General features: G+C 40.0%; 1 protein-coding gene across 1 annotated transcript in view; it reads left to right on the top strand.

Annotated features, from left to right (window-relative positions):
- Positions 1–20926, top strand: part of SPTLC2 (serine palmitoyltransferase long chain base subunit 2) — a 113944-nt gene that overhangs the window by 26127 nt on the left and 66891 nt on the right. Inside the window, exons 2-6 of the mRNA XM_079699265.1 lie at positions 925–1119; positions 11408–11562; positions 13723–13871; positions 16197–16321; positions 17805–17898. Coding sequence (XP_079555391.1) covers positions 925–1119; positions 11408–11562; positions 13723–13871; positions 16197–16321; positions 17805–17898 — 718 coding nt within the window. The remainder of the gene's footprint in view (positions 1–924; positions 1120–11407; positions 11563–13722; positions 13872–16196; positions 16322–17804; positions 17899–20926) is intronic.

Genomic DNA, 20926 nt, shown 5'->3' with positions numbered 1-20926 from the left:
CCCCAGTCCGGGAAGATCCCACGTGCCGCGGAGTGGCTGGGCCCGTGAGACATGGCCACTGAGCCTGTGCGTCCGGAGCCTGTGCTCCGCAACGGGAGAGGCCACAACAGTGAGAGGCCCACATACCGCAAAAAAAAAAAAAAAAAATTTGGATATCCCTAAAGAGGAAACTAGGGATAATCTTATGTTTGGAAAAGGTCACTAGGTCAAGATGAAGGTGGACAGAATGATTTCAGGACTGTTTAGTGATCACTCTAACAGTTTTTCCCCTTGTGTTGGATTCCACTTTCTTCCTGCGTTATACAATGCTGGATCACTTAATGTAAGCATTTTATTTTTGTGAATAATTTATTTGTGTTACCACTGACAACAAAGGCTAGTATAAACTATGTGTTTCCATAGAGGCCTAGTGCTAATAATTATTTGAAATGCTGTGGCTCAGTGACTTTAAGAATATTTAGCAGTAAAACATTTACAAATATTTTATTTTATTCTAAAACTGAATTTACTTTTGATTATTTGTAAGCTAATATACTATTTTCAGGATAGACTTTCTCTTTGTTGATTTATATTTTTTATTTTCTTCATTAAGACAAAGAAAATTATGCATTCTCTAACCATAGCATTTTAGGATCTCTTTCATAAAATCAAGTGATAGAAATCAGCGTTAAGCGTTGTTCTTACACAGTCCTTCTCCCCTTGTTTTTCTTTGCTGTTCATCTGAAGTATGTATAACTTAAAACTTATTTCCACAGAAAAAAATTAGGCCCCGCTTAGAACTTAGCAGATGTTTGGTAGTGGTGATGGGGGGTTGACAATTACTTAGAGAATTCCGAAGGTATGCAAATCTGTAAGGACTCAGATTTTAAGTAGCACTCTTTTTCTTACCATGACTGAAAGAAACATTTTTAACCTCCCTTTTAGATACATCATGTTACACAAAATGGAGGACTATATAAAAAACCATTTAATGAAGGTTTTGAAGAGACGCCAATGCTGGTTGCTGTGCTTACTTATGTGGGGTACGGTGTCCTCACTCTCTTTGGATATCTTCGAGATTTCTTAAGGCATTGGAGAATTGAAAAGTGTCACCATGCAACAGAAAGAGAAGAACAAAAGGTAATTGTTAGTCTTTGATTCTGTAAATGGAAGCCTCTTATCTTGCTGTTTTCACTCATTTTTTTCTTTAGATATTTGGGTATACATTAAAATAAAAAATATTCTAGATGCAGTTAAATGAAAACATTCCACAAGAGAAGCTAAAAACAAGGGTAAAGGCATGGAGAAATCAAAGCATTTAACATGTTTTAATTTAATGATCACAAGAATCAATTCTTATTTTACGGAAAAGAAAGCTAAAGTTCACAGGTTAAGTAACATTTCCCAAGATGCCTAATGTCAGAGCTGGTATGTGGACACAGTTCTGTGAAGAGCCAGAAGCCATGTCCTTTCTGTTCACAATACCGTACTGTATCCCAAGTTGTGTCTACAGTCTTCTGGAAAGATTGTGTTCTTTAGAACTCATGTTGTGTTTTCACATAGGCACATTACACATACATGTCTGGTTCACAGATCACCTCTTCTCCACAAAAAAAAACAAGCCCTGAAGCAGAATTTGGCTGAGCTACTCTGTTTCTGTGGAAAACTATCTTGTTTTAGTAATAGTAAACAGATGATACTGATTGTCTCTGGGGAGGAGGATGGCATTCACCTCACTTCACTTTTCTCTGCATACTCCTTTGTGCCTCTAGAGTTTTGTACAGTATACATGTATTATCTACTCTTAAAAAAAAAGTTGTAAATCAACTGTACTCCAATAAGATTAAAGAAAATAAAACAACCTAATTTGTCTTGGACTAAGGAACACTATGTTCTTTCCCAAACCAAAATATTTCTTTATGGGCATTTTTTTTTTTTTTTTTTTTTTTTTTTTTTGTGCTGTACGCGGGCCTCTCACTGCCGTGGCCTCTCCCGTCGCGAAGCACAGGCTCCGGACGCGCAGGCTCAGCGGCCATGGCTCACTGGCCCAGCCGCTCCGCGGCATGTGGGATCCTCCCAGACCGGGGCACGAACCCGCGTCCCCTGCATCGGCAGGCGGACTCTCAACCACTGCGCCACCAGGGAAGCCCCTATGGGCATTTTTTTTAATGTTTTAAATTTTATTATTTAAAGTGATAAAAGATTTTCTTTATCCCATAATAAAGTTTTTTTTTTCATTAAAAAAAAAAATAGAATTAGAGTGAAAAATGCCTGATTTTATGAAAAACAAACTTGTTTGTTCTTGGCATGTGAAGTATGGAGAGAGTTGTCCTCTAGCCCAGGGAATGCACTAGATTAGAGAAGGGATTCAGAAGTTAGAAATTTTTTGTCTATCATACATCTCACTTTCATGGGACATTAGAGGAGAGAGGCAGATGTGGTGGCACTGAGATCAACACTGAGAGGGGAGCCAGTAAACACTGGGAATGGATGATGGAGACATGGGAAGGGGGAGAAAGCACCAAGAAACATGGGAAAGGAAAGGACCTCATCAGCTACTAGGAAGCCAGAACCAATCAGCATAAGGATTGAGGATCCTGAAAACTGGGAGAACTGAGGATCCAGGCGTTCTTCTCTCATCTCAACCATTCTGCACCCTTCCCAGCCCTGGTACCACAAGTTGGCCCTCTTTCTCATTGCCCTGAAATGCCTACAAGTTCATTTCATTAAGAAGGTATTTTTTGGATAACTAATAAGAACCTGATGTATTAAAAAAAAAAAGGTATATTTTGGATATCTAATGCAAGCAAAGCCCTGCATTCAGAATTCGGTCCAGTAGGTGAAACTAATTTTCATCATTGAAAACAAGCTAAATTTCTTTGATTCACTTTTTTCTACCCCTGTACATCCCAAATAGATTTTCTGGTAGGGTGCATCCACAATATGTTGATTTTTTTACATCCCTTAGGTATGGCCTACTTACTATAGGTTATTAGCTTACTGTGTACTTACTGTGTTGTACAGTATTACAATGACTTGTGTACAAACCAGTATATTCCTGCTAGACTGAGGTGATGGTGGTTGTGACTGATGGGGGCTAAAGTTTTATTCACATATTCAAACTAGAAGTATATACAGGGACCTCTCATAGTGTCTAAACACTGTAGAGACCTAATAATTGACATGTAGAGATGGGGGTGGGGGGAATGCTGACTGTGGCGTAGACAGTGTTCCTGCTGAGGGGATAGAAGTGTACACAAAGGCATGAGGAATGTTTGGGAGAACCTGGAAAGTGAATGTATGAGAAATTGTGTTTTGAATGTTTGGTAGGCAGTGAGGAGTCATGGGCATTTTTGAGCAGGGGAGTGACTGGAGAGTTTGCACAGCTGCTGCTGTCTCAAAGTGTGATGAACGAATGAATGAACCGATGGAGATGCATCTGAATTATTTTGTGAATGAGGACATAATCTTTGCAACTTTTTCATGTCTCCAGAGGGTAAATTGACTGTTTAAGTATTGGGGCTGCCTGTGTGTACTTAACTTTGTGTAAAAGAATTGGAGGGGTCTTCCCTGGTGGCACAGTGGTTATGAATCCGCCCGCTAAATGAATGGGTAAAGATGGCACATATATACAATGGAATATTACTCAGCCATAAAAAGAAATGAAATTGAGTTATTTGTAGTGAAGTGGATAGACCAAGAGTCTGTCATACAGAGTGAAGTAAGTCAGAAAGAGAAAAAGAAATACCATATGCTAACACATACATATGGAATATATTTTTTTAAATGTACTGATGAACCTAGTTGCAGGGCAGGAATAAAGACGTAGACACAGAAAATGGACTTGAGGACATGGGGTGGGAGGACGAAGCTGGGGCAAAGTGAGAGTAGCATCAACATACATACACTACCGAATGTAAAATAGTTGGCTGGTGGGAAGCAGCAGCATAGCACAAGGAGATCGGCGCAGTGCTTTGAGATGACCTAGAGGGGTGGGATAGGGAGAATGGGAGGGAGGCTCAGGAGGGAGGTGATGTGGGGACGTGTGTATGCACGTGGCTGATTCGCTTTATTGTGCAACAGAGGCTAGCACAGTATTGTAAAACAATTATGCTCCAATAAAGATCTATTTTAAAGAAAAAAAAAAAGAAGAAGAATCCGCCTGCCAATGCAGGGAACACGTGTTTGATCCCTGGTCCGGGAAGATCCCACATGCTGTGGAGCAACTAAGCCCGTGTGCCACAACTACTGAGCCTGCGCTCTAGAGCCTGCGGGCCACAACTACTGAGCCTATGTGCCACAACTACTGAAGCCCATGCGCCTGGAGCCCATGCTCTGAACGAAGAGTAGCCCCGCTCGCCAATACTAGAGAAAAGACAGCATGCAGTAACGAAGACCCAACACAGCCAAAAAAAATTACTTAAATAAAATAAATTAAAATAAAAAAGAATTGGAACACGTGGATTTTCTTCTTAAGTAGTTTCTAATTTTGTTGAAGGAGCATAAATACTTCAAAATTATGGGCCTTTGCAAAGCACTATGCAGGTAAATAGTACTTGAATTGTATGCAGATGTAGAACAAAAAGTAAACTGAGTAGCATAGAGTTAATCAGGAAATAATTCTTTTTTAAAAAAATTAATTAATTTTAATTTTTGGCTGTGTTGGGTCTTTGTTGCTGCGTGCGGGCTTTCTCTAGTTGCGGCGAGTGGGAGCTACTCTTTGTTGTGGTGCGCGGGCTTCTCATTGCAGTGGCTTCTCTTGTTGTGGAGCACGGGCTCCAGGCTCACGGGCTTCAGTAGTCGTGACACACGGGCTCAGTAGTTGTGGTTCTTGGGCTCTAGAGCACAGGCTCAGTAGTTGTGGCGCACAGGCTTAGTTGCTCCGTGGCATGTGGGATCTTCCCGGACTAGGGCTCGAACCCATGTCCCCTGCATCGGCAGGTGGATTCTTAGCCACTGTGCCACCAGGGAAGTCCCCAGGAAATAATTCTTGAAAGAAGTAATAGGAGGAAATATGTAGGATGGAGGGGGACATTTGCCTCTAGAGTTTGTTTAGGGGAGGACTGTACTAGTTTATTCAAATTCATTTTAGTAGGATTTTCACAGTAGATAATATTAGCAGCTAAAACAGCTGAATTCTGCCATTTTCTTATAAAAATTCAGCTATTAGAAGGGAAGGAAGGCTCATTTAGTGTTATGGCAGATCGTGTTTGTTTTCTGATGCTGGTTTAGATGTAGTGAGAGGGATAGGCCAGTTTTTAAGTGTTACACTGGGAAGAGGTGAGGGAAAGTGCTTGCTTAGGATCATAAAATGCAAATATAATGTTGATGCTTTCTCATTTCTCTGCGTGAGTAGTGTTCATAACCACATCCTTATTTTCTCCCTCATTCCATTACAAAAGAGAGCCTGTTTAAACTATTTATGCAAGTTCTTCTTCATATGTTGCTTTGGGTAGAAAGGAACCACATGGTCATGCTAATAAAGATGAGTTAGCATAAATGTGTTCTATTTTATATAAATTGCTAAAATTATTGGAATTCTTTACTGCTTGATCTTCTGTTATTGGTGGTGTTTTAGGTAAAAATGTTTTCTCTCAGTCTGGTTTCTTTTTTGTGTGAGGTGAGGCTAGTAGTTCAGAAACATGTATGTGATAGGTATAGTAAAAGCTTGAATTAATAAAAATGTTCTAGTATCTAGATAGGAAATACCTAGAAATCTAAGGAGTAGATTGTGGTAGGTAGTTACCACACACTTACTAAACTTTAACATTTGCCTCTATAGTTCATGATCATATATTCAGAAATGGGAGGGATAGGATACTGGGAAGGGACATTATATGTCTATATCCTGATATATTTTAATTTTCAAGATACAAAAGAATTAAAATACATTAATTCGAATTCCTGGAAGGATTTATTCTTGACCTCCTTCAAAAAGTAGCTTACTAAGAATATTCTGATAATTGTCACTTTAGCAGTATCTTTGGAAACAATGAGTATGGTTGCTTGATATATTAAGCTGGGGATTATCAATTGGTTTGATTTTTTAGTTCTGTGGGTTTAAAAAGAGGTCTGCTTTCCATAGTTTTGTGGTAAGTGTGGAGCCCAGGACAGCAGTCAAGCAGTCACCTTTTTTTTGGGCCGCACCGTGCCACTTGCAGGATCTTAGTTCCCCGACCAGGGGTCTAATCCATGCCCCCTGCAGTGGAAGCACAGAGTCCTAACCCCTGGACTGCCAAGGAATTCCCTACTTAATTTTTTTTTAAATAGCTTTATTGAGATATAATTTATGTACCATAAAGTTCACCTGTTTAAAATGTACAGTTGAATGATTTTTATTACTATTTACAGAAAGTGTACAGCCAACACCATAAGCTAATTTTATAACGTTTTCATTATCTGAAGAAGAAACCCCATACCCATTAACATTCACCCCTTCCTCCTGCACCCCACGCTAGGCAACCACTAATCTACTTTCTGTCTCTAGACATTTCATATAAATGGGATCATACAATGTGTGATCTTTTGTGTCTGGCTTCTGTCACTTGGAATGTTTTTGAGGTTCATCCATGTTGTGGTATATTTCAGTAATTCATTTTTTAATTGCTGAATCATATTCCATTGTATAGAGCAGTCAGCTGTTTCCTCTTGGGATTTCTCACTGAAAAGCTATATCCAAAATAAACCTTTTTAAAGAGTTTTATTGTACATTATTACTGAATGTGTGTGTGTGTGAATGTGTGCTTCTGTGTGTGCTTGCACATACACACATGCTGGCTGTAGGCCGACCATAGGAAAGGGGTGGGAAGGCCAATAGTCCAGTGGTCTTAATGTGCTTTGAATGCCGTAGAAAGTTATTTCAGATTGACTTAGTAGCAGCACAGAATGGGAGGCATTGTGGCTAGGGTTAGGAGCATAGACTCTGGAATTAAAAGACCTGGATCAGTTCCTGGCACTGCTTCTGGCCAGGTCTCTAGGTGGGAAAGCCATTTTGCCTTTCTGAAAATGGGAGTAATAGCTTCTGTAAGAGAGTTCAGGGATACTTAAGAGAAAATATATGTGAAGCACTTGGCAACACATATCATAAGCACTCAGTAATTGGGAACTCCTGTTTCTATTGATGTGATTATTCATCATCTTTATCCTCATCATATAAAAGTATCTGGGCATGCATCTATGTTGGCCTGAATTGTCTTAACGAACATGGCCAATTTTGATAATGTCAACTTCTGAAAGTGGTAGCACCCAACCTTTTTCCCCTGTGATTTTTTTTTGAAATTAGCTTTCAGAACTCATTTATGTGCAGAGGTTAATATGGTGCTTAATATGTAAATACCAGAATAATACTTGTGTTACTGAACCAGGTCTGTTTGCCCAAGATGCCGCAAGCCAAACACTGAGACTCGGGTTGGTTTACAGCCAAGAGTTTATTCATAAGGCAGCCAAGCGAGGAGATGGAAGAACAAGTCTCAGGGCCACCTCCCTGAAGGCAAGGAAGTCGGGGTATTTATGGGATAAGCAAGCGTGGTCTTAGGCATAGAGAAAGGTGATTAAAGCCAGGGAAAAGGTGAGGTAATCCTTGTTCTGCACAGGCACATTTGGGTTACATGCGTCTTCATATTCAAACTAGAGTCGCTTAGCTTGATCTGAGGGTGGAGTTTTCTGGCCCTCTGATGTTAAAAGGCCATTTACTGAACATCTGTGCAGCCCCAGTTTTAGGGTCAGTGGTCCCAAGCAGCCCCCAGCCAGCTTACACTGGGCAGGAGCAGACTCCAAGTTCCTTTAAAACAACTGGGGCTGTGTGAAAGCTGGGGAGGCCTGCAGTTATAAAAGAGGCAAAAAAAGAGAAAGAAAAAAAACTAAGGCGAACTCGATCAATGAAAGCAGTTTACGAGCAAAGGGTTTTTAACAAGCTGTTCCCTTACCTGTTGTTCTGTAAGACAAGTTCAAGACTTTTCTTAGTTATCAACTTCTGTTAACTCTTTGGGGCACAATTTCACTTGTCAGGATCATCCTATATTTTTCCAGAAGGTTCACAGTCCCATATCTACGATCAAAACTCTAAAATATCTGAAAACCAAAAGTTTTTTTTTTAACACATTTGGTGGCAAAACCTGACCTGAAGAGATGTGTTGCTCTTTACAGCTCTTTTTTATCCCACTTGGTATGAACAGTCATAGCTTTCCTGCAGATTAATATTAAAGTGTTGGGTTTTGGGGTGCTGCAGATCCCACTGGTTATATATTAATAGATTACCCTGTGATCTTAAGGCCTGCATAGACAGTAGAATAGGTGCCTATTTATTTTAAACAATATATAGGATGTTTTCTACAAGACTTACCTCAAATAGGCTTAAATAATAAAGGATATTTATTGGGTAATGAAGATGACCCCAGACTACTTTTGGTGAGGTCTTCACTGATCCCTAATTAACAGATCCATGAATTTCAATTTTGCCTTTCAGGCCAGCAGTAGAAGTCACTTAACTTGTTAGTACCTCAAGCCCAACAATCTAAGGTGGTCTTAGCTAGGTTTCATTTCTGCTTATCATGGATATGTGCTGGTGTATGGGGTTTGTAAAGATCTTCAGGAGGTGTCCATGAGGAGGGTATCCGTAAGGCTGTTTGAACTTGACTCTATCAGTGCCACTCACCTACCAGTTAGGCTGTCTCTGGGCCAGCCTCCCTCTACAGTACTTGTTATATTGTGTTGTAACTTTATCTGTGTGCCCCTCCACTACATTAAGAGATCCTTCAGTGTGTAGAGGTTGTGTCTTACTCATTTTTATCCCCAGTGCCTTGCTTAGTGCCTGGAAAGTACTGCTCAGTAAATGTTGGTTCAGTGCCTGAACAAATGAGTATTAGGTTGGCCCTGACTAAAGTCATTTCACAGTGACTAAAGTGAGGAGGAAGAAGAGGGGGAGGGGGATGTGGAGCAGGATGGGGTGTGGGTGTCATTGTTTGCAGAGGGAACTGTCCTGTCCTTAATGTATCCCAAGTCTAGCAATGAATCAAACATATATTGAGTGTCCAATAAAAGATTTGAAAGAATGAATGAAAACATAAGTCCTCTAGTTTACCCCTAGTCCTAAAATATTTAAAGTGTAACGTGTACATGTTTTTAGAAACAGACGTTCTTACTGCCTAGAACTAGAACCTCAAATCGTGGTCCCCTTCCATCCCCTTTCCTACTTCATCGCAAAGCTGCAGCGAGTTTGGTTAGCATCCCTTCAGATCTCTACCGAACCTTCTAACTGCAGTCAAAGCTGCTACCCTGGCCACAAGTCCCTGTCTTCTACCATCTGTCTCACCTGCTTTGGGTCTCTAACATCCCTCACTGTGACAGCTTCCTCACTGTGCAAGCCTGTTCCCTTCTCAGGGACTTAGTCGTTCTCTCCTTGTAAGGAGAGCCAGAGCTCCCTGATCTTGGCGGTCTCTCTGTTCAGATCAGAGCCCGTCCCTGCCCTCCTAACCTCACACAGCTCTGTCACAGGTTACCCAAAGCTCACCTCATTCTGGTCTGCAGCCCTTTTCTCTTTGGGGTTTAGTAACCCTTCTGGTAGATAGGACCAGACGCTTAAGTTTTTTCTGATATTTATATACTAAAAGCAAAAAATACTGCTTTTTGTCGCTAATAAAAATTTGTCCATGATGGAGTATTTCTCCCAAGTATTTGAGTTAATACCTTTAACATTGATGTGCAGTTTTAGGAAGTTGTAAAGAAATGAGATCAAGATGAGCTAGTACCGTTTACCCATTGAAAAGGACTGGAGACTGGTTTTTTGTTTTTTCCTTTGTGAAATAAATGCATGGTGAATAATAGTTAAAGGAAAGTCCTTAATTAGAATTTGGGTGTCTGTTCCAGTTTTAATTGATCCAGTATGTTGAAAGAAAAGACTATCAAACGGGACATAGTATTTAAGTAATAAATTTCCAATTGTGACAGACACATTATTTATGGATATTTTCTTTTAAGGGAATGTAAATGTTAGAACCAATTGCAGGAGAGATGGTATCAGCTACCACAAATTCCTGAGTTCTTTGTGACTCTGCTTAGCTTTATTTAAGGAGATTTTTATCTACTGTGAGGCTTATTTAGTAGGCACTTTTAGAGTCCAATGTCGTAGAAGGTTGTTAATTTTAAAGTTTTATGTAGAGCCTTCTTTAGCAATGAAAATCTTTTACAGAATAAGGCTTAAACTTTTAATGTTTTTGAGTAGCTTATTTAAAAGATGAATTTAGATTGGCACCAGGCCAGATCTGAGGGCTAGAAGCTTAGTGATTTGCTGGCTATCATAAAGCTGTACAGTTTTCTTTTTGTTTGGTTTACTCTTTACCTTCAAGTAGACCTCATGTGGTCTGGTCACTGTGTTCTGAGCAGAACATTATGCATTAATTAAAGCTTCACTGTGACTTAATTTTTACAGACTTAAATTTTAGCATAACTTAATTTCAGGGAGGAAAGGAGAGCTTTAAATCCCTGATCATGAAAATTCATTTTGAGATTTTTTTAAAAAATTATTTTTTGGCTGCACTGGGTCTTCGTTGCTGCGCGCGGACTTTTTCTAGTTCAGGCAATTGGGGGCTACTCTTCTGTGCGGTGTGCGGGCTTCTCATTGTGGTGGCTTCTCTTGTTGCGGAGCACAAGCTCTAGGTGTGTGGGCTTCAGTAGTTGTGTTTCATGGGCTCTAGAGCGCAGGCTCAGTAGTTGTGGCGCATGGGCTTAGTTGCTCCGCGGTATGTGGGATCTTCCCGGGCCAGGGATCGAACCCGTGTCCCCTGCATTGGCAGGAGGATTCTTAACCACTGCGCCACCAGGGAAGTCCCATTTTGAGATTTTTAAAAAACGCCCATCCAAGGAAAGAAACCTCAAGTAGGTGTCTTTCTATAACCTACCTTTTAGTGTTTCTTGTTTATAATTTTTCTTTGGATTTGTTTCATTTTGATCCTTGAAAATATGCAGAGAATGAAATCTTAATTTTGGAATTATTTTTCTTGGTTGAAACTGGAATTATAGGGGTTTTTATGGCATTTCCCCTAATATATTACTGGTGGGGGCGGGGCAGAAGAGCCATGTTTTTAAGGTTTTGAGGAAGGAAAACCATTTAAGACAGAATTGTACAAACCAGGTTTTATTTTTATGAGGCCTGCTTTACTAAGTTAAGTTCTTTGGCTCTACTTTCGAGCAGTCAGATAGTTACTTGCAACCATTTCTTATAGCTCAATGGTCAAAGCTAAGTGACTTTTACCTGATTGAGTTGTTTTAAAATAACATAAGGAATTGATGCCTTTCCAATGTTCTCCATATCAGTTAATTCTGTATAATTGACGTCTTAGTCTAAAGTGCTCTTGCATTACGAAAAGGGAGGTTGTAAAACTTTTCAAAGGAACTCAGTTTAATTTATAGTATTTTCACCATTTTTTGGCAGGACTTTGTGTCATTGTATCAGGATTTCGAAAACTTCTATACAAGGAACCTCTACATGAGGATTAGAGACAACTGGAATCGGCCCATCTGCAGTGTGCCTGGGGCCAGGGTGGACATCATGGAGAGACAGTCTCATGATTACAACTGGTCGTTCAAGTGAGTCTCGGTTGGGAAATTGTTTCTTGACAACAAAAAAAGAATTTCTTCACTTCAGAAGATATTGTATTGCAATTTGAATATTCTGTCAAAATAGGAGTGGAAGCTGAGAGTACAATACAGCATGATTAGTTTCCTTTCATATTGTTCATTGTTACTGAGATTAAAAAAAAAATAAATTTATGTACTTATTTAATTTTGGCTGTGTTGGGTCTTCGTTGTTGCACACGGGCTTTCTCTGGTTGCGGTGAGCGGGGGCTACTCTTTGTTGCAGTGTGCAGGCTTCTCACTGTGGTGGCTTCTCTTGTTGCGGAGCATAGGCTCTAGGTGGCTTCAGTAGTTGTGGCGTGAGGGTTCAGTAGTTGTGGCTCACAGGCTCTAGAGTGCAGGCTCAGTAGTTGTGGCGCATGGGCTTAGTTGCTCCGCGTCATGTGGGATCTTCCAGGACCAGGCTTGAACCCGTGTCCCCTGAATTGGCAGGCGGATTCTTAACCACTGTGCCACCAGGGGAGTCCTGAGATTTTTTTTTTTTGGCGGTACGTGGGCCTCGCGCTGTTGTGGCCTCTCCCGTTGCGGAGCACAGGCTCTGGACGCGCAGGCTCAACGGCCATGGTTCACGGGCCCAGCCGCTCCGCGGCATGTGGGATCTTCCCGGACCAGGGCACGAACCCGTGTCCCCTGCATCGGCAGGCGGGCTCTCAACCACTGCGCCACCAGGGAAGCCCCGTCCTGAGATTTTTTAAATGCATTTTGCTACTACATTTGTCACTGTGTTGGATTATAGTTGAAAACAAAATTTGACTTATTAAAAAAACTCACACAAAGAAAAACCATCCTTTCTGTTATGCCATTTACCAGAATCAGTTATCTGAATTTATTTATGGATATTTTGATTTCTCAAATGATTCAAGGAGTGTTTTTACTTAAATGGATTGAATTGTTTAGAAAACCTTTTATATTCGTAAGATTTTGTTTTGTTTATATTGTACAGGCATTACATGGTTGTATGGTTATCGTTTTTTTAAAAAGACAAATAATACAAATAAACTGAAGGTCCCCTATGACAGCTAACCACTATCCTTTTGCAAATCCACTTCCCCACAAATCCTCATTTCCCAGAGGTGACCATTGTTATCAGGTTATTGTATATTATTCCTCCATATGTTTTCTATTGCATGTATATATATATATAGTGTATTACTGGGGTTGCACACAGGTAGTTTTTGATTTACAAAAATGGGATCATACTATAGAAATTATTTTATATCTCGCTTTTTTTACTTGCTAACATACTGGTGACAGCATCCTTCTTGTGTACGTTCACAGCAAGCTCACTATTTGTAGTGGCTGCTTAGTGTTCTACAGTATAGATACATATAATGTAGAGTAGATTGGGCTACATCATCCTGTGTTAAAAACCCCCAAAACCTCAGCATTAAGACAGAAGCAGTTTATTTCTTGTCCCTACTTCATGTCCGTCTTAGATCGGTGGAGCCTCTGAACCATGTTGTCCTCACTTGGGGTCCCAGGCTGACTGAGCTTCCACCATGTGGAAAGTCACTGGTCTGTGTGCCTGAGAAAGGGACACTGTAGATAAATTGTGTAGTGACTCTTAAAGGATCCTTAAGCATATATCCTTTTATATGTGTGTAGGAATTGATGAGTCAAATATATGTATATCTTTTAATAGAGAAGTACTGTCAAACTGCCCTCCAAAGAAACGTACTGACTGATATTCTTACCTACAGCATATGAGAGTGTCCTGGCCAACACTGGATGTAGTCAGTTTTTATTTTTATTTTAAAAAATTAAAAAAAATTTTTTTTTGGCTTTGCCTCATGGCTTGCAGGATCTTAGTTCTCTGACCAGGGATTGAACCAGGGCCACAGAAGTGAAAGCGCCAAGTTCTAACCATTGGACTGCCAGGGAATTCCCATGATATGGTCAGTTTTTAAACATCCCTATTGATAAGTAAAAACTGGTATTTTGTTTTAACTTCCGTCTTCCTAATTGGTAGTGAGTTTGAGTTGCTTTTCATCTAGACCATATTCTCTCTACTTCCTATAGAGGGTGCTTCCTTTTGTATTATCAGTAAGTTTATTATCACATGTATTTGATTTGCTTTTGAGTTTCATGAACTTTTATGCTATTGAAATACAGGTACACAGGGAATGTAATTAAAGATGTTATAAACATGGGTTCCTACAACTATCTTGGGTTTGCACGGAATACTGGACCATGTCAAGAGGCAGCTGCCAAAGTCCTAGAGGAATATGGAGTTGGAGTGTGCAGCACTCGGCAGGAAATTGGTAAGTGTAGCTCTGTTTGGCCAGCTGATGTTCTTATTCTTAACTTTTTTACTCAGGAGGGAATAATACTGAGATAGAGCTAGAATACTATATAGAGCATCCAAATACATGCTTTCCCATGTAGTTTAGATCAGCTAAAAAGAATGCTTTATTTTTCTGAAGTGATGGATGATTTTAATGCTTTCAGTGTGTTTTGAGATATATTTATCTTTTCCATTATGTTATACTTACAGAATATCTCTAGAAAGTTTCCATTAAGTATTTGTTTCATTTATAACTTTAATGTTGACTTTATTGGCTTTTGTCAGTGATAGTGGTTGAGAGTACTACTTACTAGTACTGAGCTCATGGGCATATGAACGTTACTCTGCTTCCATACTGGTAAATTGGGGCTAATGATAATTCCCACACTATAGGGGTGTTTCAAGAATTAAATAAGCTAATTCATGTAAAGTGCTTGTAACATGGTAAACCCTCAATAAACATTAGCTCTTTTATTATTATTACAAGTCTATAAAATGTGAAAGTGAACAGATTTCTACAAAGAGATTTAATTTATTTAAGTTCAAAGGAGGATTCCTAATTTTTCCATTTTGTTCAAGAGAACTGATAACCATAAAAGTTATAAGGCAACTTTCTGGATGTTTATTACTGTGAATCACCCCCAAACTTAGTAGATTAAAACAACAATTTATTCTTACTTCACGTGGGTCTATCCCCAGTGATGTGGTTAAGGGAGCATTGTGCAGTGATGACATAGAGTAATCATACCTTACATCTTTTTTTATTTTTATTTTATTTTATTTTATTTTTTGCGGTACGTGGGCCTCTCACCGCTGTGGCATCTCCCGCTGCGGAGCACAGGCCCCGGACGCGCAGGCCCAGTGGCCTTGGCTCGTGGGCCCCGCCGCTCCGTGGCGTGTGGGATCCTCCCGGACCGGGGCACGAACCCGTGTCCCCCGCATTGGCAGGTGGACTCCCAACCACTGCGCCACCAGGGAAGCCCCTTACATCTTTTTTTAAAGGATACTTTTTAAATTTTATTTATTTATTTTTGGATGGATTGGGTTTTTGTTGCTGTGCGCGAGCTTGCTCTAGTTGTGGTGAGCGGGGGCTACTCTTCGCTGTGGTGCGTGGGCTTCTCACTGCAGTGGCTTCTCGTGGCGGAGCACAGGCTCTAGGTGCGTGGGCTTCAGTAGTTGTGGTGCATGGGCTCAGTAGTTGTGGCTCACGGGCTCTAGAGCGCAGGCTCAGTAGTTGTGGCGCACGGGCTTAGTTGCTCCGTGGCATGTGGGATCTTCCCGGGCCAGGGCTTGAACCCGTGTCCCCTGCATTGGCAGGCAGATTCTTAACCATTGTGCCACCAGGGAAGCCCACCTTATGTCTTTACGGCGCTTTATGTTGTATAAATTTCTTGAACATCTTATCCCTTCTCATCTTTACAACAATGTCATGGGGTAGATAGAGCAAATACTATTATTGGTATTTAACAGATAAGAAACAGGCCCAGAGAGGATAAATGACTTGCTTAAGCTTTAAGGACACATAGTATCCAAGTTCAGCAGTCTTCTTTCTCTGCTTCTTTTCTCTCTGCATGTAGCCATTATCATTAATCAGTGTTGTTTGGTTCTTAAGGATTTGAGCACTTGATGTAAAATTTGAGCATTTGAAGTAAAATCATAATACAAAGTGAGGGAAGGTGTTTTTTAACTTGGCTTTTGCTACATAACAGATCATTCCAAAACTTAGTGGCTTAAAACAGAAACATGTACTTATTTGCTTGTGATTCTGTAATTTGGAAAGGACTTGACATTTTATCTCGGCTCCATGTGGAGCTGGGTGGAGCATTATGACTGACGATAGAGTATCCAAGATAGTGTCACTTACATGTCTGGCACCTCAGCTGAGTGGTGAGCCCTGCCCCTTCCTTCCATAGTCCCTCATCCTCCAGAGCCCCTCCCTGTCCACATGATCTGTCTTTACAACAAGCTAGTTAGACTATTTTACATGGCAGCTGACTTCAAATGTATAAAAGCAGATGCTGCCAGTCCCCTTAAGGCATAGACTTGGAACCAGCATGTGTGAACAGGAATGGGAGAAATTGTTGGCAACCCTTTTTATAGAAATGCCACCACAGGTGCTGCATCTGATTTTATTCAACTATTGTATTCTTTATGAGCCTTTACTCTTCCTAATACTGACTCCTTCATAGACCTTAGTCTGAAAAGGTTATAACACATAGACTATGATTTCTTTTTATGAAGTAATGAGTAATTCTTAAATTTGGGGTTTGGTGGTATCGACTTCATTAACTTCTTCGCACAGGAAACCTGGACAAGCATGAAGAACTAGAGAAGCTTGTGGCAAGTTTCTTGGGAGTGGAAGCTGCTATGACATATGGCATGGGATTTGCAACAAACTCAATGAACATTCCTGCTCTTGTTAGCAAAGTAAGATTTAGTCTGTCATTTATGAAAACTGCCTCGTATATATCTTCTTTTGTTTTGTAAGGCATTCAGGCAAGCCAGAAGCTATTGTAAACTTTACACATAGTTTACCCAAAGATATCTCTATCATAAAATTTTATATAATTTGTGTATATGTGTATCCCATGGAGACTTTTATCAGTTGAAGCTTTTTCTCTGGAACCCATGATCTTTCCTCCTTCCATGCGATGACTCTTGCCTTCTTCGTTTCATACAGTTTTAAAGGGATTCTCATAAATAAATTCTCATAAAAGACTAAAATTATGGAAGAAAGGATGCTTAGTTTGGAAATTATTTATCAGGTGGCTTTTTCTAATAGAAAAATATGAAAATATATAGGTCCCTAATACTTGTTCTTACTGTAATGCATGTTGTTCAGAGATATATGGGCCAATTATGTGTGTGTGTATATATATATAATATATATATGTATAATATAGGTAATAATATAGGTTAAAAGTAATAATATAGGTAAATAATAAGTTAAAAGTAATATATATGTATGTATTTTATTTTCTGTGGGTAGAGTTTGTGAGGGGACAGTAGAAGAGATAAAAGATAAGAGACCTTGTAAATCACATTTTAACAGATTGGCACTATCAACTTGAAAGGGTCCTCATGGGCTGGCCCTACACGTCTCATTTTAACATTGATATCTAGGCATGGTATATTGAAAAATCAGTGTATTAATGAGCAGAAGACCTGAGATATTTTTGGTTAGTTATATGGTCAGATTTAGCTGTGTGACCATGAGCATGTCACAACCTTTCTTAGCCTCAAATTTTCCTTTGTGAAATGAGGTACTTGGACTAGATTAACATACATATATGGTTCCTCAAGGAATAGATGGGACAAGTAGAAAACAAAAAGCAAGAGAAGAGATTTAAACACAACTATATTGATATCATATTAAATATGAATGATTTATATATTCCAATTAGAAGATAGAGATTGTCAGACCAGATAAAATTAAATAGGCTTCCACCAGAGACCTACTTTAAATTTAAAGACACAGGGAATTCCCTGGTCCAGTGATTAGGACTCAGTGCTTTCACTGCTGTGAGCCGAGGTTCAAACCCTATTTGGGTAACTAAGATCCTGCAAGCTACACGGCATGGCCAAAATTAAAAAACAAAACAAAACAAAAAAAATTGAAGACACAGGTTAAAAGTAAAAGGATGGAAAAAGTTATAGCATGTAAGCAGTAATAATGATTTATATAATATTTTATTATAATATAATAAACTAATAAACATATATAATATCAATATCATATATAATATTAATATAATAATATAAACAAAGATTTCAGAGTAAATTGATAACTTTGCCATTGTGCAGGCTTTCCTTAATAAGATATAATTATTAATGATTTTAGCATTTTGTAGTTTGTCTAACTAAACCTTTCCCCCCAGCTTCTTACCTTCCTGTGCTTGTGGTTTTGCAGGGTTGCCTGATTCTGAGTGATGAACTGAACCATGCATCACTGGTTCTAGGAGCCAGACTCTCAGGAGCAACCATTCGAGTCTTCAAACACAACAGTGAGTTCGTTATGGAATTCACTGCTGGCTTTAGCGTGTAATATTCTTTGGGTTAGTGGCAGTGGTAACATTAATTACATTAATAGGAAATATAAGTGAAACTGAAGTAGCAACATTTAAAATGTCTTTCTGGTCCAGTCTTTTAAAAGTTGGAATAAAAATAAAGGCTAAAGGAAGCCTTTTGGTACAAAGTAAAAACATTGTTCTTTTTTTTTTACTTTGAACTTTTTCATCTTCCTTGTTTACAAGTCACTTGTTTAGTATGCATTTGCTAGATGCCTGTGGTATGTCTTGCCATAACATTAGGGGTATTAAGGTGAATAAAGCAAGCTCCCTGATCTCAAGGATCTCTGACTGGTTGCTAAAGAGACGATAGAGAAACCAGTAGTTAGAATACAACAGACGAATACTGAAATGCAGGTATGAACAGGTGCTGTATAAGCAGGGAGAAGAGTGGCACTAAGCCAGACCTTTCTCCCTAAATGGAAATATCTTTGTGCATTATTAAAATAATCACAATAAAAATGCATAACTTTCCAAGTTAAAACCCTCATGTAGAGAGGAAAGATTACCAAACTGTTCAATATCATCATTTACCAAACTGTGTACATGTATAGGCAAAAGTCTAAAAGAATATACGCTCAGATGTTAGGTCTGTGCCTCTGGATGGAAGGTTTATGGATAGTAATAACTTTCTTCCTTTTGTCTAAAATATTTTACAGTGAGAAAGATATATACAGTATTTTGTTTTATGTAAATGGGATTTATTAAACACTGTTGTGTGACTTGCTGTTTTCTTGCAACACATCGGGAAGTTTGGCAGTATGTGTGACTGTCCTCCTGTAATGCCAGGGTGGCAGGCAGTGCCCTCATTCAGTCCATCCCTCAGTTTGAACATCCAGGTTGTTTCTGAATTTTTCTGCTAGAAACAGTACTACTTAACATTCACATTTTTTTTTTTTTTTTTTTTTTTTGCGGTACGCAGGCCTCTCACTGTTGTGGCCTCTCCCGTTGCGGAGCACAGGCTCCGGACACGCAGGCTCCATGGCCATGGCTCACGGGCCCAGCCGCTCTGCGGCATATGGGATCCTCCCGGACCGGGGCACGAACCCGTGTCCCCTGCATCGGCAGGCGGACTCTCAACCACTGCGCCACCAGGGAAGCCCCAACATTCACATTTTTGCTCACTGGTCTGATTAGTACCTTAGGATAAATTCCCAGCAGTCTTTAGAATGCATGGTTAAAATGGTATAAATTTGCTATGCTTTTCCAGATTGCCTCCAAATATGGTACAAATTTTTACACAACAACTCAACTCAAAAACAGTGACTATTTCTACTCACAGGCCAACATAAGCCATTATGCATCATTTAAAATCTTTTCTAATCTAGTAAGTCCAATAACATTAATTTTTATTGCTTTGATTATTAAGTGTTGAGCAACTTTTTTTTTTTTTTTTTTTGCGGTACATGGGCCTCTCATTGTTGTGGCCTCTCCCGTTGCGGAGCACAGGCTCCGGACACGCAGGCTCAGCGGCCATGGCTCATGGGCCCAGCCGCTCCGCGGCATGTGGGATCCTCCTGGACCAGGGCACGAACCCGCGTCCCCTGCATCAGCAGGTGGACTCCCAACCACTGTGCTACCAGGGAAGCCCCAAACTGTTTCTCTTTTTACTGATTATAAGAGCCCTTTATGTTGCAATATTTTTTATTTTTAACTTTGTTTTTAGTGTCTTGCTGTGCAGACTTATTAAAATGTTTATGTTGTCACATTTATTGTCTTAAGACTTTTGTTTGGATTTTGTGTAATGGCCTTCCCCATTTTTATCTAAATCTTTAACTTACATGGGATTTAGAGAGTATACTATGAGAGAGGTATTGAATTTTTTTTTCCTGAGTAGATAATATGGTCAAGCATTCCATAGCTTTTCCTTTCATCTAAAATTTTGAATCAGTGTTTATTTTTCCCTTCCCTTCTGTATATAAACAGAGGAAACTGAAACAATGAGTCCATTTTTACTTGTCTCCTGCTGTTTGCCACACGTCGCCCTCTGCAGCAAGACTAGTGGCTTCAGATGAGACTTTTTACTTTGTGGGAGCATCTCCTATCTCTAGGTTAGATAGCAGATAGATTGTTTTGTTATGAATAACCAAAGGTGTAAACACAGTCACAGCTTTTGGCCATTTTGCGTTTGTAGTGTGTGTTTTTATTATCTTATTTCTCTTTTCTACCAATTTGCTCTCTTCTTTTATGAAGAGAGCAAATTCATGTAAGTTTGCAACCCCTTCCTTCAGTGATGAACAGTAAAGAATATAAAATCAGATTTATGATGGGATGCCTCCCACCCCTGGTAACCACACCCTAGACTTAATGTTGCATAGATTTTTGGGCGGGGTGTTCGTAGGGGCATTGTTTCAGGGCAGATTTTTTTTTTTTTTTGCTGTGTTGGGTCTTCATTTCTGTGCGAGGGCTTTCTCTAGTTGTGGCAAGTGGGGGCCACTCTTCATCGCGGTGCGCGGGCCTCTCACTGTCGCGGCCTCTCTTGTTGCAGAGCACAGGCTCCAGATGCACAGGCTCAGTAGTTGTGGCTCACGGGCCTAGTTGCTCCACGGCATGTGGGATCCTCCCAGACCAGGGCTCGAACCTGTGTCCCCTGCATTGGCAGGCAGATTCTCAACCACTGCGCCACCAGGGAAGCCCCAGGGCAGATGTTTTAAGTATGCTGTCTGTAGCGGTGGTAGCAGTGGTCTTCAAAGCATTCGTCTTTAACAGGAAAATTAGGCTCCTTATTAATGGTAGTACTAGCCAAGTGTTCCTGGGCCTGTTAACCACCTTAATGACCAGCAGAGCCAGAAGAACTTGGTTGTGGACAGGCAACTGGTCAAGTCAGACATGGAACAATCTCAACTGATGGCCAAGCTTGCTAACACATAGATTCATGCTTGCCCAGACTGGTGTGTATTCAACCCACTACCAAGATAAAGCTATTTAGCAGGCTTTTATTGAACATATCCTAGGTGAAAGGAAA

Source organism: Hyperoodon ampullatus (genome assembly GCF_949752795.1).
Source record: "Hyperoodon ampullatus genome assembly, chromosome: 3".
Lineage (NCBI taxonomy): Eukaryota > Metazoa > Chordata > Mammalia > Artiodactyla > Ziphiidae > Hyperoodon > Hyperoodon ampullatus.
Note: the sequence above shows the minus strand (reverse complement) of the source record. Positions and strands in the feature narration are given on the sequence as shown.